The sequence below is a fragment of the Artibeus jamaicensis genome, unplaced genomic scaffold, assembly GCF_021234435.1.
Source record: "Artibeus jamaicensis isolate MK-2021 breed Jamaican fruit bat unplaced genomic scaffold, CSHL_Jam_final scaffold_1031, whole genome shotgun sequence".
Classification (NCBI taxonomy): domain Eukaryota; kingdom Metazoa; phylum Chordata; class Mammalia; order Chiroptera; family Phyllostomidae; genus Artibeus; species Artibeus jamaicensis.
Window position 1 is genome coordinate 3,356,193 of NW_026522026.1, and position 27,561 is coordinate 3,383,753.

General features: G+C 43.7%; 3 protein-coding genes across 3 annotated transcripts; all 3 read left to right on the plus strand.

Moving 5' to 3' along the window:
• Positions 1 to 993: 993 nt before the first annotated feature.
• LOC128625893 (growth-regulated protein homolog gamma-like) lies at positions 994 to 2,937 on the plus strand. The gene is made up of 4 exons (XM_053655683.1): positions 994 to 1,157; positions 1,256 to 1,379; positions 1,468 to 1,551; positions 2,291 to 2,937. Exons 1-4 carry the CDS (start codon positions 1,058 to 1,060, stop codon positions 2,304 to 2,306), a joined length of 324 nt encoding a protein of 107 aa, XP_053511658.1. The 5' UTR covers positions 994 to 1,057; the 3' UTR covers positions 2,307 to 2,937.
• Positions 2,938 to 12,397: 9,460 nt separating this feature from the next.
• Positions 12,398 to 14,481, plus strand: LOC119059310 (growth-regulated protein homolog gamma-like). The gene is made up of 4 exons (XM_053655682.1): positions 12,398 to 12,691; positions 12,790 to 12,913; positions 13,002 to 13,085; positions 13,825 to 14,481. The coding sequence occupies exons 1-4, from the start codon at positions 12,592 to 12,594 to the stop codon at positions 13,838 to 13,840; spliced, it is 324 nt and encodes a 107-aa protein (XP_053511657.1). The 5' UTR covers positions 12,398 to 12,591; the 3' UTR covers positions 13,841 to 14,481.
• A 6,874-nt stretch (positions 14,482 to 21,355) lies between these two features.
• LOC128625895 (growth-regulated protein homolog gamma-like) lies at positions 21,356 to 23,478 on the plus strand. Its single transcript, XM_053655685.1, has 4 exons — positions 21,356 to 21,608; positions 21,707 to 21,830; positions 21,919 to 22,002; positions 22,753 to 23,478. Exons 1-4 carry the CDS (start codon positions 21,509 to 21,511, stop codon positions 22,766 to 22,768), a joined length of 324 nt encoding a protein of 107 aa, XP_053511660.1. The 5' UTR covers positions 21,356 to 21,508; the 3' UTR covers positions 22,769 to 23,478.
• Positions 23,479 to 27,561: the final 4,083 nt, after the last annotated feature.

A 27,561-nucleotide genomic window follows, 5' to 3' on the forward strand; every position in this document is an offset into this window, starting at 1 on the left:
AGGAAGGAAGGAAGGAAGGAAGGAAGGAAGGAAGGAAAAGGAAGGAACGAAGGAAGGAAGATTAAATAAGTACTTCTCACTTCAGCCATTTCACCAGAACGCATGTTTTTGTTGTTTAGAGAGCAAAGGGTCCTACTCACATAGACAGCATCTCTCCATTCCTGTGACTTTTTTGGGGGGGACAAGGGGGTGGGGTCAGGTGGACCCTGTGAGCCCAGTGCAGCCCTCCCTCCCCCCAGCAGCACCCAAGTGACCAGCAGCCCCTACTTCCTGATTGCATCAGGGCCCTCGGCACCCAAGAGGTAGTGCTCATGGACCACTAGAGCCCTGGAAGTTCCAGAATTTCACAGAGGAAGGAAGCTTTACAGGATCAGGACACTTTGTCTTTGATTACACTCTGAATTAAACTTTTGACACTCCTCATCCCCTCTCCCCTGACAGGACTCTAAGTGTGATTTACAACAAGGAGAACATTTTATGTGGAATCTGAGATGACAGATGTGTTTAAGAGTGTATGTGTGCAGAGGTAACTCATCAAGCCAGAGACATTTATGCCACTTAATAAATGCTAAAACAATCCTCTCCATGATTCCGCACACCCCCACACACCACAATTCCCCCAATCCTCACAACTAACCTTCATCCAAGTGCCTGTCTGTGCTGATAAATGACACCCTTCTTATGAGGCTACTCGCCCCCTGGACCCCTGGGGATTTGGGCGGAAAGAGATCATCCCAGACTCTGCTTTGTCACGCTGGAGACCAGCTTGAGCGAGCAGCACGGGCGGATACCACGCCCCTCCCCACCCCACTCCCCGCCCTCCCAGCTCTCTGTCGTCACTCCTGGTGCACCGGCCAGCGCAGCGCCGTCATCCGCACCCCCGGGCGACCCGCAGGTGTGGGAATTTCCCGGGACTGGGAGCTGCGAACTTTCCTTCCCCGGATCATGGATAAAAGGGGTTCCTCCGTCTCCGGGAGCCACAGATCTCGCCCAGCCAGCTCTCCCCCCAGCTCTCGCGCTCCAGGCACCGCCAACCAGACCCACCAAGCTGAGCACCATGACCCGCACCACGACCCCCACTGTCCCCCGTGTCCCCGGACTCCTCTGGGCAGCGCTGCTGCTCCTGCTCCTGGTCACCTCCTGCCGCCACGCTGCAGGTGAGACTTGGAGCCCTGGGATCCCAAAGGCTGGACAGGGGACCACGGGTGGGCGCCCTTGGGGACAGCTCCCCTAACAGAGTCTGTTGTCCCCACAGGGGCGCCTGTGGCCAATGAACTTCGCTGCCAGTGTTTGCAGACCTTGCAGGGAATTCACCCCAAGCACATCCAGAGTGTGAAGGTGACAGCCCCAGGAGCCTCCTGCGACCAAACCGAAGTCGTGTAAGTGTTGCCTCCCAGGCTCAGATGCTTCCACCCTGACCCTCCTCCTGCCCACTTGTCTCACGGGGACTGTCTCCTCTCTCTGCAGAGCCACACTCAAGAACGGACAGGATGTTTGTCTCAACCCTGAAGCCCCTTTCGTTAAGAAAATGATCGAAAAGATGCTGAACAAGTGAGTTATGTGACTATAATGTCCTTGGTGACAGATTCTGGCATCTGCCTCCTGAAAAATGTATCAGGGAAACCCAGGGTCTAGCTGAAGGCGTGAAAATCATTATTATGTCACTATTAGATTTGGCAGCAAGGTAATGACCTTGCTCTGGTCCCACGGGATTTTTCCAGTGGGGATGGATTTTTCTCCATCCCCATTCACATGAGTGTGGGTAACTATGTCTTCGTAAAAAATAAGTACATGTAGTCAGTGATGCTAAATTGCCTGCCACTCAAGGAACAAACACTGTTTGCCTCAATCCCTCCTTGGCCCTAGACCTGAAGAGTGGAATCCCTGGTCTGAGACAGCGTGGGCCTGGGAAGTTTAAGGTGAAAGGCAGGGACTTGGCAGCAAGACCTCCCTCAGATCAAGTGGAGGAAAGTGTTCTTTCTTCATCTCTTTAAGTTTCAGCAAAGGAAGTAGAAATACTACCTATTCATTCCATGTATTGTATGAGAATTAAATGAGGTCATGCATGTAACTTTATAGCCCAGTGTGACAAAAAAGAGCCCACAGTCCTGCTTCTCTCAATGAAAAAGCAAGCCAGCTCTCTGCTGTGCAGGGGAGAAGGTACAGGGGAGCCTTCTGCTGGCACAGCCTTGGGCCAGAGTCTGCAGGGAGAAGCCCTCCAGCTTCAGGGGCCAGTGGGAGAGGAGACGGCTTTCCCTGACACCTCTGACAGAACCCTTTCTCACCCTAGGGGCAGCACCAACTGACCTGGAGAGAAGCAGCTCCTGGTGGTGGTTCCTGAAAGGAGGTCCCTGCCCTGAGGGGACTGAAAATGAGAAGGGGACAATGGCTTCCTGCCACAGCTACACAGGGATTCCTGTGTTTGACTTTTCTATTTATCAGAGGTCTATTTATTTATATGTGTATTTATTTTTCAGAGCTCATATTTTAACATTGTACATGTTAGTATTTAAAGGTGTGGAAGGTGTGAATGTGTTTAATGAAACATAACTCAGTTCTGACTGTTATTTATTTGAAGATGATGGATTTTAAGTGTCTCATGAGGCTAATGTTTATCGGGAGACCATTAAGAGCCAGGCACTGTGATAGAGCTGTAGGAGGAGGTGTGGGAGAGGGGAGTCTAAGCAACTGGACAGTGAAATGGCTTATTAGGGTCAGAGAATGTGTGTGCACATCTATTTTTGTACTTGAGTAAAAGAATGTCATTCTTTATTTATTGAAACTATTTCACATTAGGTGGTCAGCACTTTGATGTTGAAGCTTCCCTTGGACATTTTATGTCTTGCTTGTAAGGCACAATGCCTTGTTTAATGTTCATTTTGCCATGATTTCTTTGTGTTCAAACAGAGGAGGTAAAACTACTGTTACATTTTTACAAATGACATGAAAATAAATGTTTTGGAAAATATAACATGTTTAGATTTTGTTTTATTCTTCTGGCTCTTCCATTTCTGCAGGACACCTAGCATGTTATACCAGTAGATTCTAGGAGGGAGGACCCAAGCCCCCTGGAATTATCCTCTGGAGGCTGGGCCCTTGGTGGTTCGGGCTTCCCCCACTACCTGAGTGTTAGGAACCCATGTGTATCACGGTGCCAGCTCACACTGTTGTGAGAGGCTGCCTTCAGCCTCAGGGAATTATTCTTTGAAGACTCTTTCAACCTGTTTGCCCATTTCATGATGGGTGATTTACGAGCACACCTGACCAAAAATGGCTTGACACCCATGTCCTACCCTCCCTATTGGTTGGATCGTGCCCCAGAGGAGCTACTTCTTAGCGTTTTCCCAGATGAAGAAGGTTCTCAAAGGAAAATATTTTGCCATGTGGAAAAGGTGAAACAAACAAACAAACAACCAGCAGAAGCACTAAATGTCATTAAAACAGACAAATTCAAAGACTGTTTTGAGCAGTGAGAAAAGGTCTTGCTGGGTAGGCAGCAGTGCCCCACCTTTTTGGCACCAGGGACCAGTTCCCTGGCAGAGAATTTTTCCACGGTTGGTGGCAGGTGAGGAAGGAGACAGGAGGCAGAGCCCGGGGGGTAATGCAATGGAAGCTTTGCTCCTCGGGCCAGAGCAGCGGGGCCTGGTTCCTCACAGGTCGTGAACCAGCACTGGTCAGGTCCACTTTCTGGGGGCTGGACACCCCTGTCAGTAGGTTTCTTGAGTACTTTGAAAGTGACTGAAGTTTAAACATGTAAGAATAAGTACACAACTTTTCATACATAAATTCCAGGGTAGTTTTGGATTCTTCTGCATAGGACAAGCCTACCCTTAAACTTTATCTTCCCCTTTTATTTCTCTTACTCATGCAGGACTCCTTGACATACCACTCTTCCCACCCACATTGAGAAGCCTAGTTTTATATAAAATACTGTAGTTTTTCCCCCTGGCCAATTCGTTATTCAAAAAGTAGTTCCCTGTAAATTTGTGAATGTTTAGAAGTATTTTAACAATGGCTCCTTGTAAATGCTTTTGGTAAGTGGTTTTTCAAACATTACACTTGTGTTTTTATTCTTGTTCATGATGCTAATTACAACAGGTACAAAAGTGGATCCTCCAAAATACTTAAATACAGAGAAAAACAGACTGTACAGTAAAATACATGACAAAAGTAGCACAAAGGACAGTTAGGGAGATAAATGCAATTATAACATATTTATTCAGTGGTTAGAGAAAAGTATTAAGTTTAAGAAAGTATAATGTGGCAAGATATAGATCATCATTTAAAAAGTGACTTCTAAGAAGGAAATGCAAAATTTTGCACTTAAAAATCTGAAAAGGTGGCCTGGCTGGTATGGCTCAGTGGATTGAGCACGGGACCGTGAACCAAAGAGTCACCAGTTCAATTCCCACTCAAGGCACAAGCCTAGGCTGTGCGCCAGATCCCCAGTAGGGGATCCCTCACAGATATCTATTCATCACAGATATTTGAGAGAAAACCACACATTGATGTTTCTCTCTCTCCCTTTCTCTAAAAATAAATGAAATTCTTTAAAAAATCTGACAAGGAGTTAGAATGGAGCACAAGGAAATACATGAATAACACAAAAGCGGACAGAAATGAAGAAACAAAGGAGCAGAACAACAGATGTACAGCACAGAAGGGACAAATCTTACAGAAGATGCCAAGTAAGTGAGGTGAGCAGAGTGTCCGTCCCCCCTGAGAGAAGAGCTCAACTGTCTCCCCTTGCGGGTGTGGGCCAGGCTCTGGGATTTACTTCCAAACAGGAGAGTAGGGAAAAGAAATGAACAATAACGTTACAGGGGAGAATTTGGCAAAGGCCACCTTAACCATGTGATGCACGTTATTATCACCAGTTGTGTCCTGTGAATGGGTCCATATTGTGTCCTCCCCAAAATGCCAGGAATGGGAGGGACCACATCACCAGGACGTTCTTCCCCAAACCCAGAACTCAGGGAGGATCATGGGAAATCACCCTAGAAAGCCAAGCTGAGGAACGTTTTACAAAATACCCAACACAAATTCTTGGACACTGTCCACTTCAGGAAAAACAAGACAATACTGAGGGTCTGTCAGAGCTCAGAGGAGACGAAGGCCATGTGATGATGACTAAACCCAGTGTGGAATGCTGGGCTGGATTCAGAATTGCAAATGGACAACAGTGAAAAATTCGTGATATTGTACTAAGAGACTAGAATTTAGGCAATAATATTGTCCCAGTTAATCCCATGTCTTGAATAATGTATTATAATTATGTAAGATATCAGCAGTAGGAAATACTGGGCAGAGGTCCACAGCAATTCTCTGTAATATCTGTATACATTTCTCATAAATCTAAAATTATCTCAACTTGAAAATGCTTTCAATAAAGACAGGACATGTAGAATAGCAAGATAGTAGACTGAAACCCAAAGGTGTAGGGATTAAGATGTACAACTAGGTAATTACAGAATAGTCATGGGGTGGAAAGTATAGCATAGGGAATAGAGCAGCCAAAGAACTTATATTCAGGACCCATGGACATGGACAACAGTGCGGGGATTGCTTGAGGGAGAAGGGGTGGAGGGACTGTGTGGAGGGGACAAAGGGGGAACTTTGTGACAACTGTAGTAGCATACACAATGAAATATAATGAAATGGAACATGTATAAAGGACTGATAGACAAAGCCAAAGGGGGGTGGGATGAAGGGTGGGAGGTGGGGATGCCTTGGGTGGGTGGGAGTGGTGGTGGGGGAAGGGAGATAATTGTACTTGAACAACAATAGAAAAAGAGAGAAAAAGAGAAACCAATTTAAATGAAACAAGCATTCCAATTAAAAGTCAAAAATTTTGACTACACAAATAAGACAAAAATGCACACTGCATTAAGAAGACACACTTTAAAACTCACATTGCTTGAAATTAAGAGAATTGAGTGTTATTCATGCTGAAACTAAGTGAAAGAATCCTGACATGGCTATATTAGTATACTGATTACCTATTAATAATCTATTATTAATATAAATATTAACAAATTGGCCAGTAGTGGATATATTAACGCCTGATAATTTATTAAGCTAAAAGGGGAAAAGTGGTCTTAGAGATAAAGAAGGCAAATTCAAAATACAAAGGGGGAAATTTCACAAGACAGAAACAATTCTAATATTTTATGAACCTAATAACATTGATCAAAATATATAAAGCAAATGGAGAGAAGCTAAAAGATTCTAGTAAACTTCTTTAAATACTTAGTAGCCAAAGCAGTGAAGAGTGTAGAAGATTAAGCAACACCACCAACCATCTTGGTCTGAGCAATGTACATAGGCACTTCACCCAACAATTGCATGATTCACATTTATTTTTCCCAATACGCAGGAACATTTTTATAAGAGAGACATATATGGCCATAAAGAATTCATTTACAAATTTCAAAATATGGGAATGTTATAGAGGTTATTCCTTGATCAAGTTTTTTTATGATTTGTAATCGTCCAAGCTGAAATAAGTTTCCATATTTCACTGTGTGACATGTTCGCTGTGGTTTATAACTCATCTCTCAACTTCCCAAATTTTACTTTCATAACACAGGAAACATCAACACAGGATCATCACACTCTTTTCGTGCCTCTTAGAACCAAGTGTGATAAAGAATATTTTAATGAAGACACTTCCTCATTTTCTATATTTATGTCTTGACATCCATTTGTCATTTGGGTATTCCTTTTCTCCTTGTTTTATATTAGATGTCACCTAATTACTCATTAGTACTTCCAGGAAAGTTTAAAAATAATCTTAAGAAAATGAAAATACAAAGTGTGTATTGAAATGTATTATTTGAAAAGCCTTGAAATAATGCCCAAATCTAACAGACTGGAGGCTGCTCAGAGTTCATTGAAATGAATCTGAGCAGTTACAGGTGGTTGGAGTCACTGGGATAGCTTCACTGGAGGAGCAGGAAAGACTAGCTGTGTTGCAGAAGAAAGTATGCAGGTTAGATATTTTAAAAAGTTCACCTTTGTAATTTTGGCTTTATTCCCCATACATCTTTTCCAAACTGACCATGGTCCTTTGTATGTTGTATGTGCTTAATAAATCCTCTTTTGAACTCAACATCTACCATTCCCCCATTTTCTGCACCCACCCTGGACCTTAGGTTACCACCTCCACCCCCATGGTGGCTAAGCAGTAAAGGTCATAGTGTGGTCTCTGCAAGAAGGTCATGGAAACACCTCGAGATGCTTCTGGAATCTTTCTGGGAGGAGATAACATCTACTGGGTGCTGAGCAATGAGCAGGATCATAGAGGCAGTTGGCCTCCACTGTCTGAGGCTTGGTGCCTCCTTCTGCCTCAGTATGTGCCTTCTGTCTGCTCACAGAGTGAGCTTTAGCTGCATGAGCCACTTGCTGCTCCAAGTACTCACCCTGCTCTTTCCAGTTGCCACGTCCTTACTCATTTGGCCCTCTCCTAGACTGTTTTCCTCACCTCAGTGCTCCCTGTTTATCCACAAGCTTCTCATCCCTAAAAGTCACAGGAGTGGTCACCGCCTTCAGGAAAACCTCTCTGACACCTCTCATAGACCCACTCTGAAAAAGGTGTGTTCCCTGCCTCACTGCAAATACCTCAGGAATGATTTGCCACCCTAATGGCCAGGTTTTGTAAAATCTCCTATTTGTACCTCATCTCCCTCGTGGCACTGAGAGGTAGAGGGTAGCAGAGTCTGTCTTTACACCCCACAACCCCACCAGACTTCACTGTCGTCTTGTAAATGCTGGGAAAATGATCATGAACATGCAGAAACAAATGCACAAAGGCAGGAATGAAAGCTGAAACTCTCCTGGTTAGAAAGATAACTCTAGTAGTTTGGGGAGTCAGCTATACAACTGTAACTCCCATGGGCTGACTGAAAAACGGAATCATTTGCCCTATCAAACAGAAAGACTGGCCAGCAGATGAAATGAAGTTGAATGATACAGTTCAAAGTTTCTGTTCAATAATAAGCTTCAGTCCAGATATGCCTCCTTTTCTCTATTCTGATTTCATTTTAGGCAAGCGCTGACAAAGGTCTGAGTTTCTGTCCTATCAGATACAGCCCTGCAGCAAGCAAGACTTTTTCCCCTACCATTTCGTGAAAGAAAGGACTCAGGGAAAGTTCTTCTTACTTGATCATGCTGAGGTCACTTGCCCATCTCAGGGTCTAGCAGAAAGCCTGGGTATTGGACCAGGATTGCAAGGACTGAGTAACACTACTTGGGGTCACCAGCCACCCCCTGGAGCTTTGGAGTAGGGTCACCCTATCTGAACCAGCCAGATTGGGAGGAAGAAGGGACGGTTCCCCAAGGAGATCCAGATTCTGTAGGGCAGAGGAAGGAGCCCAAGCCAGGCAGAAATGAAAATACACCAGAGACTGGACCAGGAGGATGACATTGACTCTGGGCTGAAGAAGGGTATGCATCCAGGGATTTAATGCCACGTTTAGACACCTCCATTCTTCTCTGCTCAGAGCCAGAGTCATTCTCTTAGAAGCAGTAATTGTAACAAAGCAGGGCTGGCAGTTGTGATGGCTCAATTTCCAGAGGCCAGTGCTAGGAAAACAGCAGTGCACTACCCATTTCTGTGACTCCATGATCTGAGGATGCAGCAGCAAGGCCGGATTATAAAGGCAGATTAGATAATGTCAATCGGTTCTGCAGGATGAAGTAAATACCATGGCTCAAAATGGGATTTAGCTACCAATAGTTTTACTTTATGGGTGGCTGTATCTTTTCAAATTGGTGGTTTCATTAATCTTAAGTTCAGGCATATATATAAATCTGTCATTCAGCTCATAAAATGAGTAATTAGGGTTAACACACTATAAAACAAGAAAGAATGCAATGAATTTAGTAGTCTTCATAACCCCATCACTGTTTAAATTTTTTGAAAGATAAATATGGGTTGCTATGGATTGAATGATGACAGCATATTTAGGTAGAAAAACCTATCTTTTGTGCTTCATTTTGTAAGGAACTGATATTATAAAACCGAATCATTTTATACTTAGGTATAAAATTATAGATACTTCTTCTACACACATGAGGCTGCTTCTTGAAATGTTTCCTTTTGGGGGACTACTAATGTAAATTTCCTGATGTTCTATTCATTCGCCATGAGTATTTGCTGATGCCAATAATTTGGGTTGGATCTGGCATTAGAACAAACATGTTCCTTTTTCCTAAGTTTTAAAGAGACTGAAGTTCTATGTAGCCTCCTGTCAACTCCAAAGGCAAAACTGTTCAGTCATTAATATATGACTCAATCTGGGTCAGCAGGAAAAGAGGATCTTTTTCTCAGCAAATAAAGCTGACTAAAATGCTCAGTGCCCCTTCTGGGAAGCCCTCAGATTCTGGAGGTGAAGTCCATTGATTTGCAACAAACAGACAGATGAAATAGACACAGACTTTATTAAACTTAAATATATCATATTCATGCCACAAAAGAAAACGCTTGCCATTGATGACATAAAACACTGGAAGACTTGGGAGCAGATTGCTCTTTTTGTTTGTTTGTTTTAGGAAAGATAACATTGAACTATTCAACCATGAGAATAACAATCATATTTAAACCAGACCAAACCAAACTGTTCTCCTGAGGTTACCCACCAAGTGTCTCAGGAAACACATTGTTTTATATTATGTAGTGGGTAAAGCTGCACACTCTAGAACTAAAGTTCTGAATTTCACTCACTGTGAGGACTGGGCAAATTGTTTAAATTCTCTGCTCCTGGTGGAGGAAAACTGTGGAGAAAAAAATAACTAGTGACTTGCTTTATGGGGACAGTTGAGAAGATTAAGTTTAGTCTATTTACATATGTAAAGGATTTAAAACATTGCCTATTATAGCAAAGTATAATTTACTGTAACACTTTATATTTAATCAGCATCCTGTAAACACATAGAATAAATACATTTCTAAGAATATTGAAAAAAAAAAGAAAAGATCTGCTGAAGTTTGTTCCTTGGACAAAAGTTAAAAAGGCTTACTAACAATATCTTTATGCCTTCTATGCTTTATAATTTTTCAATAATGAGCAGATATAGAACTATAATCAGAAAAATAAAACCATATTTTTAACTCTCAAAGAATAGCTATTTTAATTCTGGGCTACTGATTATCTCAAGAAAACAGTGTTTCCAATTAAGAATCCCAGAAAGACAAATATAACAACAAGAGTATCTATACAAATTCTCAATTATTGCCAAGCTACTCATAGTTTATAAACTTTAGGTCACCTTTCACTTCCTACTCATTTAAAAAACTTAAATTCCCTGTTCTTTTTCTCAGGATTATATAGATGGTGACTAAAAAGGATAAAGACAAATATTTACTTTAACCCAGTCATTCATAATCTTTTCTAAAATCAAGAAATTATATCTTTAGTTTTAGTCACATTTTGTAGCTGAAATTACTAAAACTAAAATTAAAAAATCACCCAACAATTAAACTAGATGACCAAAATACCCATTCTTAGTTTTCTGTTTAAAAAGTACAAAAAGTTTATATTGCTTGGAGGGTTCTTCTATTTTTTTAAAATTTCTCTTTACACAAGGATTTTATTCCCAAAAGAATTTCAGCTTAGTGATATGGGAAAAGCAATTTATGGTTTATTTTTAAAATGACATAGCAAATTATATGTACTAGTGTTTTACTAACGTAACACACTTACTTATCATAACAACCTGTTGAAGTAGAGAGCACCATTTTACAGATGAAAAATGAAGGCACGGACAGATTCACTGTCATCTATTGGTATTGGGGGAGCCAGAATTCCTACCTGACTGGGAACGCCCTGGCATCTCTACAGCATCCCCTCCCTCCTCTTCTTCCTCTCTGCACACCTTCCCACGTAATGTTCCCACAACTCTCACTGATCTGCATCCAGAATCACAGCTAAACCATCTGAAACCTACAAATAATCCCACAAAGGACATTAAAATTAGGGTGGAAAAAGGAGCTATTGCATGACAAAGGCTTAAATTAACAGCTTGAAAGGTCTTACTAGAAATCACTGAAACCAAAATATGACTACGATTATTTCTCTAGAGAGACAATAATTTTCTGACCTGAAGGGAGAATAGTCTGTGTAATATGGAAGCAAAATGAGATTTGTGAACATAAAATAAGAAAAGTGGGGTTTGCTCTGACCCACGTTGCTCATTTGGCTCAACTGGTTGAGCCTTGTTCTACAAAGTGAAAGACCCCTGTTTGATTCCCCTCCTTAGCACACGCCTGGATTGTAAATAGAGCCTGGTGCAGAGCTTGTGAAACACAACCAATCCATGTTTCTCTCTCACATCCCTGTTTCTTTCCCTCTCTCTCCTGATCTCCCCCCTTTCTAAAAATCAATAAATAAAATCAAAAGAAATAAAGGAAAGAAAGAAAGAAAAATTAAGAAACAAAGGAAGGAAGGAAGGAAGGAAGGAAGGAAGGAAGGAAGGAAGGAAGGAAGGAAGGAAGGAAGGAAGGAAGGAAGGAAGGAAGGAAGGAAGGAAGGAAGGAAGGAAGGAAGGAAGGAAGAGGAAGGAAGGAAGGAAAAGGAAGGAACGAAGGAAGGAAGATTAAATAAGTACTTCTCACTTCAGCCATTTCACCAGAACGCATGTTTTTGTTGTTTAGAGAGCAAAGGGTCCTACTCACATAGACAGCATCTCTCCATTCCTGTGACTTTTTTGGGGGGGACAAGGGGGTGGGGTCAGGTGGACCCTGTGAGCCCAGTGCAGCCCTCCCTCCCCCCAGCAGCACCCAAGTGACCAGCAGCCCCTACTTCCTGATTGCATCAGGGCCCTCGGCACCCAAGAGGTAGTGCTCATGGACCACTAGAGCCCTGGAAGTTCCAGAATTTCACAGAGGAAGGAAGCTGTACAGGATCAGGACACTTTGTCCTTGATTACACTCTGAATTAAACTTTTGACACTCCTCATGCCCTCTCCCCTGACAGGACTCTAAGTGTGATTTACAACAAGGAGAACATTTTATGTGGAATCTGAGATGACAGATGTGTTTAAGAGTGTATGTGTGCAGAGGTAACTCATCAAGCCAGAGACATTTATGCCACTTAATAAATGCTAAAACAATCCTCTCCATGATTCCGCACACCCCCACACACCGCAATTCCCCCAATCCTCACAACTAACCTTCATCCAAGTGCCTGTCTGTGCTGATAAGTGACACCCTTCTTATGAGGCTACTCGCCCCCTGGACCCCTGGGGATTTGGGCGGAAAGAGATCATCCCAGACTTTGCTTTGTCACTCAGGAGACCAGCTTGAGCGAGGAGCACGGGCGGATACCACGCCCCTCCCCACCCCACTCCCCGCCCTCCCAGCTCTCTGTCGTCACTCCTGGTGCACCGGCCAGCGCAGCGCCGTCATCCGCACCCCCGGGCGACCCGCAGGTGTGGGAATTTCCCGGGACTGGGAGCTGCGAACTTTCCTTCCCCGGATCATGGATAAAAGGGGTTCCTCCGTCTCCGGGAGCCACAGATCTCGCCCAGCCAGCTCTCCCGCCAGCTCTCGCGCTCCAGGCACCGCCAACCAGACCCACCGAGCTGAGCACCATGACCCGCACCGCGACCCCCACTGTCCCCCGTGTCCCCGGACTCCTCTGGGCAGCGCTGCTGCTCCTGCTCCTGGTCACCTCCTGCCGCCACGCTGCAGGTGAGACTTGGAGCCCTGGGATCCCAAAGGCTGGACAGGGGACCACGGGTGGGCGCCCTTGGGGACAGCTCCCCTAACAGAGTCTGTTGTCCCCACAGGGGCGCCTGTGGCCAATGAACTTCGCTGCCAGTGTTTGCAGACCTTGCAGGGAATTCACCCCAAGCACATCCAGAGTGTGAAGGTGACAGCCCCAGGAGCCTCCTGCGACCAAACCGAAGTCGTGTAAGTGTTGCCTCCCAGGCTCAGATGCTTCCACCCTGACCCTCCTCCTGCCCACTTGTCTCACGGGGACTGTCCCTTCTCTCTGCAGAGCCACGCTCAAGAACGGACAGGATGTTTGTCTCAACCCTGAAGCCCCTTTCGTTAAGAAAATGATCGAAAAGATGCTGAACAAGTGAGTTATGTGACTATAATGTCATTGGTGACAGATTCTGGCATCTGCCTCCTGAAAAATGTATCAGGGAAACCCAGGGTCTAGCTGAAGGCGTGAAAATCATCATTATGTCACTGTTAGATTTGGCAGCAAGGTAATGACCTTGCTCTGGTCCCACGGGATTTTTCCAGCGGGGATGGATTTTTCTCCATCCCCATTCACATGAGTGTGGGTAACTATGTCTTCGTAAAAAATAAGTACATGTAGTCAGTGATGCTAAATTGCCTGCCACTCAAGGAACAAACACTGTTTGCTTCAATCCCTCCTTGGCCCTAGACCTGAAGAGTGGAATCCCTGGTCTGAGACAGCGTGGGCCTGGGAAGTTTAAGGTGAAAGGCAGGGACTTGGCAGCAAGACCTCCCTCAGATCAAGTGGAGGAAAGTGTTCTTTCTTCATCTCTTTAAGTTTCAGCAAAGGAAGTAGAAATACTACCTATTCATTCCATGTATTGTATGAGAATTAAATGAGGTCATGCATGTAACTTTATAGCCCAGTGTGACAAAAAAAAGCCTACAGTCCTGCTTCTCTCAATGAAAAAGCAAGCCAGCTCTCTGCTGTGCAGGGGAGAAGGTACAGGGGAGCCTTCTGCTGGCACAGGGTTGGGCCAGAGTCTGCAGGGAGAAGCCCTCCAGCTTCAGGGGCCAGTGGGAGAGGAGACAGCTTTCCCTGACACCTCTGACAGAACCCTTTCTCACCCTAGGGGCAGCACCAACTGACCTAGAGAGAAGCAGCTCCTGGTGGTGGTTCCTGAAAGGAGGTCCCTGCCCTGAGGGGACTGAAAATGAGAAGGGGACAATGGCTTCCTGCCACAGCTACACAGGGATTCCTGTGTTTGACTTTTCTATTTATCAGAGGTCTATTTATTTATATGTGTATTTATTTTTCAGAGCTCATATTTTAACATTGTACATGTTAGTATTTAAAGGTGTGGAAGGTGTGAATGTATTTAATGAAACATAACTCAGTTCTGACTGTTATTTATTTGAAGATGATGGATTTTAAGTGTCTCATGAGGCTGTTTATCGGGAGACCATTAAGAGCCAGGCACTGTGATAGAGCTGCAGGAGGAGGTGTGGGAGAGGGGAGTCTAAGCAACTGGACAGTGAAATGGCTTATTAGGGTCAGAGAATGTGTGTGCACATCTATTTTTGTACTTGAGTAAAAGAATGTGATTCTTTATTTATTGAAACTATTTCACATTAGGTGGTCAGCATTTTGATGTTGAAGCTTCCCTTGGACATTTTATGTCTTGCTTGTAAGGCACAATGCCTTGTTTAATGTTCATTTTGCCATGATTTCTTTGTGTTCAAACAGAGGAGGTAAAACTACTGTTACATTTTTACAAATGACATGAAAATAAACGTTTTGAAAAAAATAACATGTTTAGATTTTGTTTTATTCTTCTGGCTCTTCCATTTCTGCAGGACGCCTAGCATATTATACCGGTAGATTCTAGGAGGGAGGACCCAAGCCCCCTGGAATTATCCTCTGGAGGGTGGGCCCTTGGTAGTTCGGGCTTCCCCCCACTACCTGAGTGTTAGGAACCCATGTGTATCACGGTGCCAGCTCACACTGTTGTGAGAGGCTGCCTTCAGCCTCAGGGAATTATTCTTTGAAGACTCTTTCAACCTGTCTGCCCATTTCATGATGGGTGATTTACGAGCACACCTAACCAAAAAATGGCTTGACACCCATGTCCTACCCTCCCTATTGGTTGGATCGTGCCCCAGAGGAGCTACTTCTTAGCGTTTTCCCAGATGAAGAAGGTTCTCAAAGGAAAATATTCTGCCATGTGGAAGAGGTGAAACAAACAAACAAACAACCAGCAGAAGCACTAAATGTCATTAAAACAGACAAATTCAAAGACTGTTTTGAGCAGTGAGAAAAGGTCTTGCTGGGTAGGCAGCAGTGCCCCACCTTTTTGGCACCAGGGACCAGTTCCCTGGAAGAGAATTTTTCCACGGTTGGTGGCAGGTGAGGAAGGAGACAGGAGGCAGAGCCCGGGGGGTAATGCAATAGAAGCTTTGCTCCTCGGGCCAGAGCAGCCAGGCCTGGTTCCTCACAGGTCGTGAACCAGCACTGGTCAGGTCCACTTTCTGGGGGCTGGACACCCCTGTCAGTAGGTTTCTTGAGTACTTTGAAAGTGACTGAAGTTTAAACATGTAAGAATAAGTACACAACTTTTCATAAGTAAGTTCCAGGGTAGTTATGGATTCTTCTGCATAGGTCAAGCCTACCCTTAAACTTTATCTTCCCCTTTTATTTCTCTTACTCATGCAGGACTCCTTGACATACCACTCTTCCCACCCACATTGAGAAGCCTAGTTTTATATAAAATACTGTAGTTTTTCACCCTGGCCAATTCATTATTTGAAAAGTAGTTCCCTGTAAATTTGTGAATGTTTAGAAGTATTTTAACAATGGCTCCTTGTAAATGCTTTTGGTAAGTGGTTTTTCAAACATTACACTTGTGTTTTTATTCTTGTTCATGATGCTAATTACAACAGGTACAAAAGTGGATCCTCCAAAATACTTAAATACAGAGAAAAACAGACTGTACAGTAAAATACATGACAAAAGTAGCACAAAGGACAGTTAGGGAGATAAATGCAATTATAACATATTTATTCAGTGGTTAGAGAAAAGTATTAAGTTTAAGAAAGTATAATGTGGCAAGATATAGATCATCATTTAAAAAGTGACTTCTAAGAAGGAAATGCAAAATTTTGCACTTAAAAATCTAAAAAGGTGGCCTGGCTGGTATGGCTCAGTGGATTGAGCACGGGACCGTGAACCAAAGAGTCACCAGTTCAATTCCCACTCAGGGCACAAGCCTAGGCTGTGCGCCAGATCCCCAGTAGGGGATCCCTCACAGATATCTATTCATCACAGATATTTGAGAGAAAACCACACATTGATGTTTCTCTCTCTCCCTTTCTCTAAAAATAAATGAAATGCTTTAAAAAATCTGACAAGGAGTTAGAATGGAGCACAAGGAAATACATGAATAACACAAAAGCGGACAGAAATGAAGAAACAAAGGAGCAGAACAACAGATGTACAGCACAGAAGGGACAAATCTTACAGAAGATGCCAAGTAAGTGAGGTGAGCAGAGTGTCCGTCCCCCTGAGAGAAGAGCTCAACTGTCTCCCCTTGCGGGTGTGGGCCAGGCTCTGGGATTTACTTCCAAACAGGAGAGTAGGGAAAAGAAATGAACAATAACGTTACAGGGGAGAATTTGGCAAAGGCCACCTTAACCATGTGATGCACGTTATTATCACCAGTTGTGTCCTGTGAATGGGTCCATATTGTGTCCTCCCCAAAATGCCAGGAATGGGAGGGACCACATCACCAGGACGTTCTTCCCCAAACCCAGAACTCAGGGAGGATCATGGGAAATCACCCTAGAAAGCCAAGCTGAGGAACGTTTTACAAAATACCCAACACAAATTCTTGGACACTGTCCACTTCAGGAAAAACAAGACAATACTGAGGGTCTGTCAGAGCTCAGAGGAGACAAAGGCCACGTGATGACTAAACGCAGTGTGGAATGCTGGGCTGGATTCAGAATTGCAAACGGACAACAGTGAAAAATTCGTGATATTGTACTAAGAGACTAGAATTTAGGCAATACCAATGTCCCAGTTAATCTCATGTCTTGAATAATGTATTATAATTATGTAAGATATCAGCAGTAGGAAATACTGGGCAGAGGTCCACAGCAATTCTCTGTAATATCTGTATACATTTCTCATAAATCTAAAATTATCTCAACTTGAAAATGCTTTCAATAAAGACAGGACATGTAGAATAGCAAGATAGTAGACCGAAACCCAAAGGTGTAGGGATTAAGATGTACAACTAGGTAATTACAGAATAGTCATGGGGTGGAAAGTATAGCATAGGGAAGAGAGCAGCCAAAGAACTTATATTCAGGACCCATGGACATGGACAACAGTGCGGGGATTGCTTGAGGGAGAAGGGGTGGAGGGACTGTGTGGAGGGGACAAAGGGGGAACTTTGTGACAAGTGTAGTAGCATACACAATGAAATATAATTAAATGGAACATGTATAAAGGACTGATAGACAAAGCCAAAGGGGGGTGGGATGAAGGGTGGGAGGTGGGGATGCCTTGGGTGGGTGGGAGTGGTGGGGGGGAAAGGGAGATAATTGTACTTGAACAACAATAAAAAAAGAGAGGAAAAGAGAAACCAATTTAAATGAAACAAGCATTCCAATTAAAAGTCAAAAATTTTGACTACACAAATAAGACAAAAATGCACACTGCATTAAGAAGACACACTTTAAAACTCACATTGCTTGAAATTAAGAGAATTGAGTGTTACTCATGCTGAAACTAAGTGAAAGAATCCTGACATGGCTATATTAGTATACTGATTACCTATTAATAATCTATTATTAATATAAATATTAACAAATTGGTCAATAATTGATATATTAAGGCCCGATAATTTATTAGGCTATAAGGGAAAAAGTGGTCTTAGAGATAAAGAAGGCAAATTCAAAATACAAAGGGGGAAATTTCACAAGACAGAAACAATTCTAATATTTTATGAACCTAATAACATTGATCAAAATATATAAAGCAAATGGAGAGAAGCTAAAAGATTCTAGTAAACTTCTTTAAATACTTAGTAGCCAAAGCAGTGAAGAGTGTAGAAGATTAAGCAACACCACCAACCATCTTGGTCTGAGCAATGTACATAGGCACTTCACCCAACAATTGCATGATTCACATTTATTTTTCCCAATACGCAGGAACATTTTTATAAGAGAGACATATATGGCCATAAAGAATTCATTTACAAATTTCAAAATATGGGAATGTTATAGAGGTTATTCCTTGATCAAGTTTTTTTTATGATTTGTAATCGTCCAAGCTGAAATAAGTTTCCATATTTCACTGTGTGACATGTTCGCTGTGGTTTATAACTCATCTCTCAACTTCCCAAATTTTACTTTCATAACACAGGAAACATCAACACAGGATCATCACACTCTTTTCGTGCCTCTTAGAACCAAGTGTGATAAAGAATATTTTAATGAAGACACTTCCTCATTTTCTATATTTATGTCTTGACATCCATTTGTCATTTGGCTATTCCTTTTCTCTTTGGTTTATATTAGATGTCACCTAATTACTCATTAGTACTTCCAGGAAAGTTTAAAAATAATCTTAAGAAAATGAAAATACAAAGTGTGTATTGAAATGTATTATTTGAAAAGCCTTGAAATAATGCCCAAATCTAACAGACTGGAGGCTGCTCAGAGTTCATTGAAATGAATCTGAGCAGTTACAGGTGGTTGGAGTCACTGGGATAGCTTCACTGGAGGAGCAGGAAAGACTAGCTGTGTTGCAGAAGAAAGTATGCAGGTTAGATATTTTAAAAAGTTCACCTTTGTAATTTTGGCTTTATTCCCCATACATCTTTTCCAAACTGACCATGGTCCTTTGTATGTTGTATGTGCTTAATAAATCCTCTTTTGAACTCAACATCTACCATTCCCCCATTTTCTGCACCCACCCTGGACCTTAGGTTACCACCTCCACCCCCATGGTGGCTAAGCAGTAAAGGTCATAGTGTGGTCTCTGCAAGAAGGTCATGGAAACAGCTCGAGATGCCTCTGGAATCTTTTTGGGAGGAGATAACATCTACTGGGTGCTGAGCAATGAGCAGGATCATAGAGGCAGTTGGCCTCCACTGTCTGAGGCTTGGTGCCTCCTTCTGCCTCAGTATGTGCCTTCTGTCTGCTCACAGAGTGAGCTTTAGCTGCATGAGCCACTTGCTGCTCCAAGTACTCACCCTGCTCTTTCCAGTTGCCACGTCCTTACTCATTTGGCCCTCTCCTAGACTGTTTTCCTCACCTCAGTGCTCCCTGTTTATCCACAAGCTTCTCATCCCTAAAAGTCACAGGAGTGGTCACCGCCTTCAGGAAAACCTCTCTGACACCTCTCATAGACCCACTCTGAAAAAGGTGTGTTCCCTGCCTCACTCCAAATACCTCAGGAATGATTTGCCACCCTAATGGCCAGGTTTTGTAAAATCTCCTATTTGTACCTCATCTCCCTCGTGGCACTGAGAGGTAGAGGGTAGCAGAGTCTGTCTTTACACCCCACAACCCCACCAGACTTCACTGTCGTCTTGTAAATGCTGGGAAAATGATCATGAACATGCAGAAACAAATGCACAAAGGCAGGAATGAAAGCTGAAACTCTCCTGGTTAGAAAGATAACTCTAGTAGTTTGGGGAGTCAGCTATACAACTGTAACTCCCATGGGCTGACTGAAAAACGGAATCATTTGCCCTATAAAATGGAAAGACTGGCCAGCAGATGAAATGAAGTTGAATGATACAGTTCAAAGTTTCTGTTCAATAATAAGCTCCAGTCCAGATATGCCTCCTTTTCTCTATTCTGATTTCATTTTAGGCAAGCGCTGACAAAGGTCTGAGTTTCTGTCCTATCAGATACAGCCCTGCAGCAAGCAAGACTTTTTCCCTACCATTTCGTGAAAGAAAGGACTCAGGGAAAGTTCTTCTTACTTGATCATGCTGAGGTCACTTGCCCATCTCAGGGTCTAGCAGAAAGCCTGGGTATTGGACCAGGATTGCAAGGACTGAGTAACACTACTTGGGGTCACCAGCCACCCCCTGGAGCTTTGGAGAAGGGTCACCCTATCTGAACCAGCCAGATTGAGAGGAAGAAGGGACGGTTCCCCAAGGAGATCCAGATTCTGTAGGGCAGAGGAAGGAGCCCAAGCCAGGCAGAAATGAAAATACACCAGAGACTGGACCAGGAGGATGACATTGACTCTGGGCTGAAGAAGGGTATGCATCCAGGGATTTAATGCCACGTTTAGACACCTCCATTCTTCTCTGCTCAGAGCCAGAGTCATTCTCTTAGAAGCAGTAATTGTAATAAAGCAGGGCTGGCAGTTGTGATGGCTCAATTTCCAGAGGCCAGCGCTAGGAAAACAGCAGTGCACTACCCATTTCTGTGACTCCATGATTTGAGGATGCAGCAGCAAGGCCGGATTATAAAGGCAGATTAGATAATGTCAATCAATTCTGCAGGATGAAGTAAATACCATGGCTCAAAATGGGTATTAGTAACCCATGCTTTTACTTTAGGGTTGATCCTAAGCAGGAAGGAAGGAAGGAAGGAAGGAAGGAAGGAAGGAAGGAAGGAAGGAAGGAAGGAAGGAAGGAAGGAAGGAAGGAAGGAAGGAAGGAAGGAAGGAAGGAAGGAAGGAAGGAAGGAAGGAAGGAAAGAAAGAAAGAAAGAAAGAAAGAAAGAAAGAAAGAAAGAAAGAAAGAAAGAAAGAAAGAAAGAAAGAAAGAAAGAAAGAAAGAAAGATTAAATAAGTGATTTGTCGTTTGAGCCATTTCACCAGAACACATGTTTTTGTTGTTTAGAGAGCAAAGGGTCCTACTCACATAGACAGCATCTCCTCATTCCTGTGACTTTTTTGGGGGGGACAAGGGGGTGGGGTCAGGTGGACCCTGTGAGCCCAGTGCAGCCCTCCCTCCCCCCAGCAGCACCCAAGTGACCAGCAGCCCCTACTTCCTGATTGCATCAGGGCCCTCGGCACCCAAGAGGTAGTGCTCATGGACCACTAGAGCCCTGGAAGTTCCAGAATTTCACAGAGGAAGGAAGCTGTACAGGATCAGGACACTTTGTCCTTGATTACACTCTGAATTAAACTTTTGACACTCCTCAGGCCCTCTCCCCTGACAGGACTCTAAGTGTGATTTACAACAAGGAGAACATTTTATGTGGAATCTGAGATGACAGATATGTTTAAGAGTGTATGTGTGCAGAGGTAACTCATCAAGCCAGAGACATTTATGCCACTTAATAAATGCTAAAACAATCCTCTCCATGATTCCGCACACCCCCACACACCGCAATTCCCCCAATCCTCACAACTAACCTTCATCCAAGTGCCTGTCTGTGCTGATAAGTGACACCCTTCTTATGAGGCTACTCGCCCCCTGGACCCCTGGGGATTTGGGCGGAAAGAGATCATCCCAGACTCTGCTTTGTCACGCTGGAGACCAGCTTGAGCGAGCAGCACGGGCGGATACCACACCCCTCCCCAAGCCACTCCCCGCCCCGCACTCCACCCTCCCCGCTCCCTGTCGTCACGCCTGGTGCTCACGCCTGCGCCGTCATCCGCACCCCAGGGAGACCCGCAGGTGTGGGAATTTCCCGGACCCAGGGAGCTGCGAACTTTCCTTCCCCGGATCATGGATAAAAGGGGTTCCTCCGTCTCCGGGAGCCACAGATCTCGCCCAGCCAGCTCTCCAGCCAGCTCTCGCGCTCCAGGCACCGCCAACCAGACCCACCGAGCTGAGCACCATGACCCGCACCGCGACCCCCACTGTCCCCCGTGTCCCCGGACTCCTCTGGGCTGCGCTGCTGCTCCTGCTCCTGGTCACCTCCTGCCGCCACGCTGCAGGTGAGACTTGGAGCCCTGGGATCCCAAAGGCTGGACAGGGGACCACGGGTGGGCGCCCTTGGGGACAGCTCCCCTAACAGAGTCTGTTGTCCCCACAGGGGCGCCTGTGGCCAATGAACTTCGCTGCCAGTGTTTGCAGACCTTGCAGGGAATTCACCCCAAGCACATCCAGAGTGTGAAGGTGACAGCCCCAGGAGCCTCCTGCGACCAAACCGAAGTCGTGTAAGTGTCGCCTCCCAGGCTCAGATGCTTCCACCCTGACCCTCCTCCTGCCCACTTGGCTCACGGGGACTGTCCCTTCTCTCTGCAGAGCCACGCTCAAGAACGGACAGGATGTTTGTCTCAACCCTGAAGCCCCTTTCGTTAAGAAAATGATCGAAAAGATGCTGAACAAGTGAGTTATGTGACTATAAAGTCATTGGTGACAGATTCTGGCATCTGCCTCCTGAAAAGTGTATCAGGGAAATTCATAGTTTAGCTGAAGGAATGAAAAGTCATCTTACAATTAAATTTGTCTTTAAAATATTAATGTGCTCTGGTGCCTGAAGGGTATTTTCGGTACTGTCTACCACCAATCCCCTTCGCCTTCCCCATTCCAGTGAGTGTTGGCCAATGTGTCTTCCTCAAAGATTAAGTGGCCGATGATCTTAGATTGTTCCTGCTCATTAAAGAAGAAACACTTTGCCTCGGTGGCTTGAGATCCGAAAAGTGGGACCCCTATTTTTGGGCAGCATAGGGCTCTACATTTTAGCAGTGTGGAGAAGGGACTTTTCACTGACCCCCTGCTCCAGGTGTATGTCTAGGCACGACCTTTTATTATTCCTGTAAGCCCCGAGAAAGTAAGTACTTAATCTCTGAGTTTCCATGATATGGGAAAAATAATAAGAGCTACTTCCTGGGGTTTGCTATGGGGCTTAAGTGATGTCATGTGCGTTGTTTTTTAGTGTACCACCATTTTCTGGCATTTTGAACCAAATGATGCAGTTGTGACCACAGGCTTCTTATTCCTAAGGAAACAGTGGCCAGTAGCCAGGCATTTTCTGCCACACAGGGCAGCAAGGGTAGAGGTAGTAACCACTTGGTTGGTACAGGGCTATGTAGTCAAATTTCTGAGTCCTAATAAGCAACCATTTTCTCATCACAGGGGCAGCACCAACTGATCAAGAGAGAAGAAGGAAGCTTATGGGTTACTGTCACCTCCTCGGTGGGATCGGAGTGAATGAAGAGAAGCAAAGGGTCCCCGGGGCCACCTGGACTGTGTTTAATGTGCGCGATGATTTCTTATGAGAGCACTTCTATTTATTTACCTACATGTGTGTCTATTTATTTATTTATTTTTCAGAGCTTGTATAGCAGTTAATGTTCTACCTACTATTTAAAGATTTGAGAGGGTTGGTAATTTGTTGTTCTGTTATTTTTAAGTGGTTATTTTTATGTTAAATCAGAGTTAGTTTAGCCCTGTTATATAACTGAAGATGATGCATTTTAAATGTTCTTCATGCAACTTATATTTTTGGTTGGGACAGGGGTGGGAGAAGACGCTTTACCATCTCCTGTAGTAAAGGCTGGGGATAAATAAGGGGGATTCTAGCCAATAGGTCACTGTTTATTTAGTCAGGGAAATGTCATGTGTACATCTATTTTTGTATTGTTGAGAAGAATGGCAATTGTTATTTATTGAAACAGTTTCACAGTATGTGATCAACATTTCTCAGGTTGAAGAGAACTAATGTTCTAAATATCCCTTAGACATTTTGTGTCTTGCTAGTAAGGCATAATGCCTTGTTTAGTGTCAGTTATGCGTTATTTCTCTATGTTTGGGAATAAAGAAGTTAAATACTTACAGATGTATTTTTACAAATAACATGAAAATAAAGCTTTTAACAAAAATGTCTTGCTGTGGTTTAACTTCTTGACCTCTTGTTCCTCCTGAACACTGAAGTGCTATAAATTTATGATACATTGTAGCTCACACGCACTAAATGACTACCATCAGTTGGCACTCTTGTTACTTTCACTCTTATTCATGAGAACATATTTGATGCATTTTCAAAGTTCTTGCAGGCCATCATCTTAAGTATCCCTGTTTTACATAAGAAAACCTCATTTTCTTTTAGTATAACCAATCTGTTACTTAGTCCTATCTGTTTAAAATTTTTCAAACGTTAATACATATTTTTTAAAGAGCTCTTATTGCAAATATTTTGTTAAATAGTTTTTCAAACAAACCCTCTTAACTGAAGCTGGAAGTTGAGTTGAACATTGGACTTGTAGAAGGCAGTTAGAAAGGCATGAACAGAGCAGTTAGAAAGGCCGGGTGCAGAGGGTCACCATGGTGGAGAGCCCCAGTGACCCCCCCGGGTGCCAAGCAACAGGTAAAACTACTACAAGCCCTTGCAGGACCACTCTCTTAAGCCTTGGGAATGACATTTAGGCCTCAGCTGTGTTATAGCTCTGAACCCCCAAAAGCAGCAAAACCAGATGGACAACTAATGCCCCCCTGCCCTGGCACCGACCAATCAGTGGAGACTATGACCCTGAGGAGACACACTGGGAAAGCTGATGGGTTTTCTATTGAGAGCCTCCTATGAGGCCTCAGATGAGAGCCCTCAGAATGGTAGACTCACTGCCACTCCCTCTATCTCCGTGGAGCACACCCGTGCCTTTCCCCACCCATTTCTTTCCCCTGGCGCCCCTTCCACCAGGATGCCAGGACCTCTCCTTCCTCTTTCGTCTTTCAAGGCAGCTGCTACATCTTCCTCTCTGTCTCCAACTCCATCTCTATCCCTGTCTCTCTTTTGCTTTCTCCTGAGCTCCAACAGCTCTTCTTTTTTTATTTAACTATTTTTCAAGTACAGGTTTTGTCTATTTCTCCCATCCCAGCCTATCCCACCCCATGCTCCCCACCTCCCTCCCATTTCCACCCCCCTTAGTTCTTGTCCCTGTGTCTTTCATACTTGTTCCTCCAAATCCCTCCCCCTTTTTCCCCTTAAATTCCCTTCCCTCTCCCCTCTGGTCACTGTCCCCCTGTTCTCTATTTCAGTGTCTTTTGTTTTTATTCTGCTTGCTTGTTTGTTTTGTTGTTTAGCTTCCTGTTAAAGGCGAGACCACATGAAATAAATTCAAGGTGGATAAAAGACTTAAATATAAGCCATGAAACCATTAAAGTCCTAGAGGAGAACATAGGCAGGAAAATCTCAGATATTTCACACAGCAACATATTTACTGATATGTCCCCTAGAGGAAGGAATATAAAGGAAAGAATAAACAAATGGGATCTCATCAAAATAAAAAGCTTCTGCGTGGCTAAAGAAAACAGTATTAAATTAGCAAGACAACAAACTGTATGGGAAAATATATTTGCCAATGATACCTCAGACAAAGGTTCAATCTCCAAAATATACAAAGAACTTACATGACTCCACTCTAAGAAGACAAATAACCCAATTAAAAGATGGGCAAAGGACTTGAACAGACACTTCTCTGAGGACATACAGAGGATCCAGAGACACATGAAAAGATGCTCAATATCGCTAGCCATCAGAGAGATGCAAATTAAAACCACAATGAGATACCACTTTATACCGGTCAGGATGACTATCATAAACAAAGCAACAAACAACAAATGTTAGAGAGGTTGTGGGAAAAAGGGGACCCTAGTTCACTGTTGGTGGGATTGCAGACTGGTACAACCATTATGGAAAACAGTATGGAATTTTCTCAGAAAAATAAAAATTGACCTGCCTTTTGACCCAGCAATTCCACTGCTAGGATAATATCCTAAGAATCACAAAACATCAATTTCAAAGAACCTATGCACCCCAATGTTCATAGCAGCACAATTTACAATAGCCAAGAGTTGGAAGCAACCTAGGTGCCCATCAGTAAATGAATGGATCAAAAAATTGTGGTACATATACACAATGGAATTCTATGCAGCATAGAGAAAGAAGGAGCTACTACCCTTTGCAACAGCATGAATGGAACCGGAAAGCATTATGCTGAGTGAAATAGGCCAGGTGTTGAAAGACAAATACCATATGATCCAACAGCTCTTCTTTTGATGAAACTTGTTTCCTGAGACCATTTCTTCAATGACTCACTCATGCTACCTCTGTTACTTTCTAAATAAACTTTGTTTTATGATATAAGTATTGGCTCTGAATTCTTTTCTTAGCCAGAATTTAACAACTGAGGTTGCTGAACTGAGGTTAACAACTGGTGCCATTTTTCTGCTACTAACATTCTTCCTCAGAACTCAGACAGTTTGTGTGATAGAGGAAGAAAAGCAGAGAAAGCAAGTGGGGGAGTGCTTCCTCTAGGTAAAAGGTCTAATAGAGAGGCCACTTCTCTAACTTTTTCTAACTTTTCTGGAGAGATAACAGTCACAAGTGTGGCGTTATTCCAATGCTTCAAGGGTATAGTGATGGTGTAAATGTCTCTAAGCCCATAAATTTGAATTTACATTGCCCCAGGATGAATGGAACACATCCAGCTTTCACAGTCATGTAATGAGAGGAAAAAGGAAAGATGTGAGTCACCTTGCAAAGAACACACTGAAACTGACAAGGAGAACATTTTGCACACAGTTGGGAAAGTCAGCTAGGGTACGTGCTTGTCTCTGATTCAGGACCTGTTCTGGGCTCTTTGACAGCCTTTGGCGAAGGAAAACAATGGTGCATGACCAGGCTCGTCCTGAGTATCTGGGTACAGCTACTCTGAGCCACAGTGTCTTCCCCTGAAAATTAAGTGTACTGGTTTCTTCATCAACTCAGTGGTATTTTCTTAGAATCAATGAGATAAGATGGAAAAGTGGTGTTTAAACTGGACGGAGATGAACAAAAGGAAACCAGTCTGAAAGTTCCATAAATGCCAACACCGATTCCTTTCTTAACCCAGAGTCACAGGCTTATGTTTTAGGCTGTGGGAAATAAAACTTTCTGGAATTTCTCAGTGTTCTTCTGAAAAGTTCTAGCTTCTTCCCATACCATGAGTATTAAATCTATAGCCATTTGTCCAGTCAATTGCTCTGATCCTGACACATAATAAGACTTCCATGATCTCTCCCACAAGGACCCAATGGTTACCTCCAGAACTGTTAACAGTGAAACAGCACCAGGTGTGAGATCCCATTCCTTGAGTTTTGGCTAAGAAAGAATTCAGAGCCAAGACTCAAATATAAACAAAAACTTATTTAGAAAGTCACAGAGGTAGAAAAAGTGAGCCATGGAAGAAGTCAGCCAGTTAGGCTGCATAGGCTCAGGAAACAATTTACAGAAGTCCTTAAAGAAGGCCCTTTAGAGCTTAGCAGAAAGAAAGGCAAAGAAAACACCTGGGGGAAGGAGAAGGGGAAAAGTACAGGTGTGCTCCAGAGGGAGAGAGCAAGCTCACACTGGGGAAAGAAGAGGGTAGGGAAAGGCAAGGGCATGCTTGAGAGAGAGAGCGTGCTGGGTCCTTTGTCTTAAGAGTGTTAGAGGTGGAGATTTTAAGAGAAGTGTCAGAGGAGGACCTCAACAGAATATTTATCAGCATTCCAGGTGTGTCTTGTCAGGGTCATCATCTCCACCGATTGGTCAGTGCCATGGCAGGTTGACACCATAGCTAGTCCTGATGTCAGCCATGACCTATCCCCACCTGGCCTTGCTACTTTTCTGAGCCCGGAGCTGGAACACAACTGAGGCCTAGATGTCATCTCTAGACATCTAGACATCTAGTTTGGCCAAAACTCTATCCCTGTGGTAATCGGACTCAAATAATTTTAAGATTATTTGATGTGGGCCAGAACCTCGTTGGCCTAGGGACTGAATGTTTAAAAGAGTGGTGATGTAAGGGCTTGCATGGGAGCCATATGAGGTTCTTCTCCAGCTCCCTTGTTCCTCCTGTAAGGAGGTCTACTAACAGGTCAGGGGGGGAAAGGTCAGCAGAGGGACTAAACTGCATAATCAGCAATATG

What these genes read in the sequence shown, in the direction of transcription:
- LOC128625895 (XM_053655685.1), top strand. Translation starts at nt 21,509, where the DNA reads ATGACCCGCACCGCGACCCCCACTGTCCCCCGTGTCCCCGGACTCCTC. An exon ending in CTCCTGCCGCCACGCTGCAG is followed by an intron (nt 21,609 to 21,706) that starts GTGAGACTTGGA and finishes TTGTCCCCACAG; the next exon opens with GGGCGCCTGTGGCCAATGAA. An exon ending in TGCGACCAAACCGAAGTCGT is followed by an intron (nt 21,831 to 21,918) that starts GTAAGTGTCGCC and finishes TTCTCTCTGCAG; the next exon opens with AGCCACGCTCAAGAACGGAC.
- LOC119059310 (XM_053655682.1), top strand. Translation starts at nt 12,592, where the DNA reads ATGACCCGCACCGCGACCCCCACTGTCCCCCGTGTCCCCGGACTCCTC. An exon ending in CTCCTGCCGCCACGCTGCAG is followed by an intron (nt 12,692 to 12,789) that starts GTGAGACTTGGA and finishes TTGTCCCCACAG; the next exon opens with GGGCGCCTGTGGCCAATGAA. An exon ending in TGCGACCAAACCGAAGTCGT is followed by an intron (nt 12,914 to 13,001) that starts GTAAGTGTTGCC and finishes TTCTCTCTGCAG; the next exon opens with AGCCACGCTCAAGAACGGAC.
- LOC128625893 (XM_053655683.1), top strand. Translation starts at nt 1,058, where the DNA reads ATGACCCGCACCACGACCCCCACTGTCCCCCGTGTCCCCGGACTCCTC. An exon ending in CTCCTGCCGCCACGCTGCAG is followed by an intron (nt 1,158 to 1,255) that starts GTGAGACTTGGA and finishes TTGTCCCCACAG; the next exon opens with GGGCGCCTGTGGCCAATGAA. An exon ending in TGCGACCAAACCGAAGTCGT is followed by an intron (nt 1,380 to 1,467) that starts GTAAGTGTTGCC and finishes CTCTCTCTGCAG; the next exon opens with AGCCACACTCAAGAACGGAC.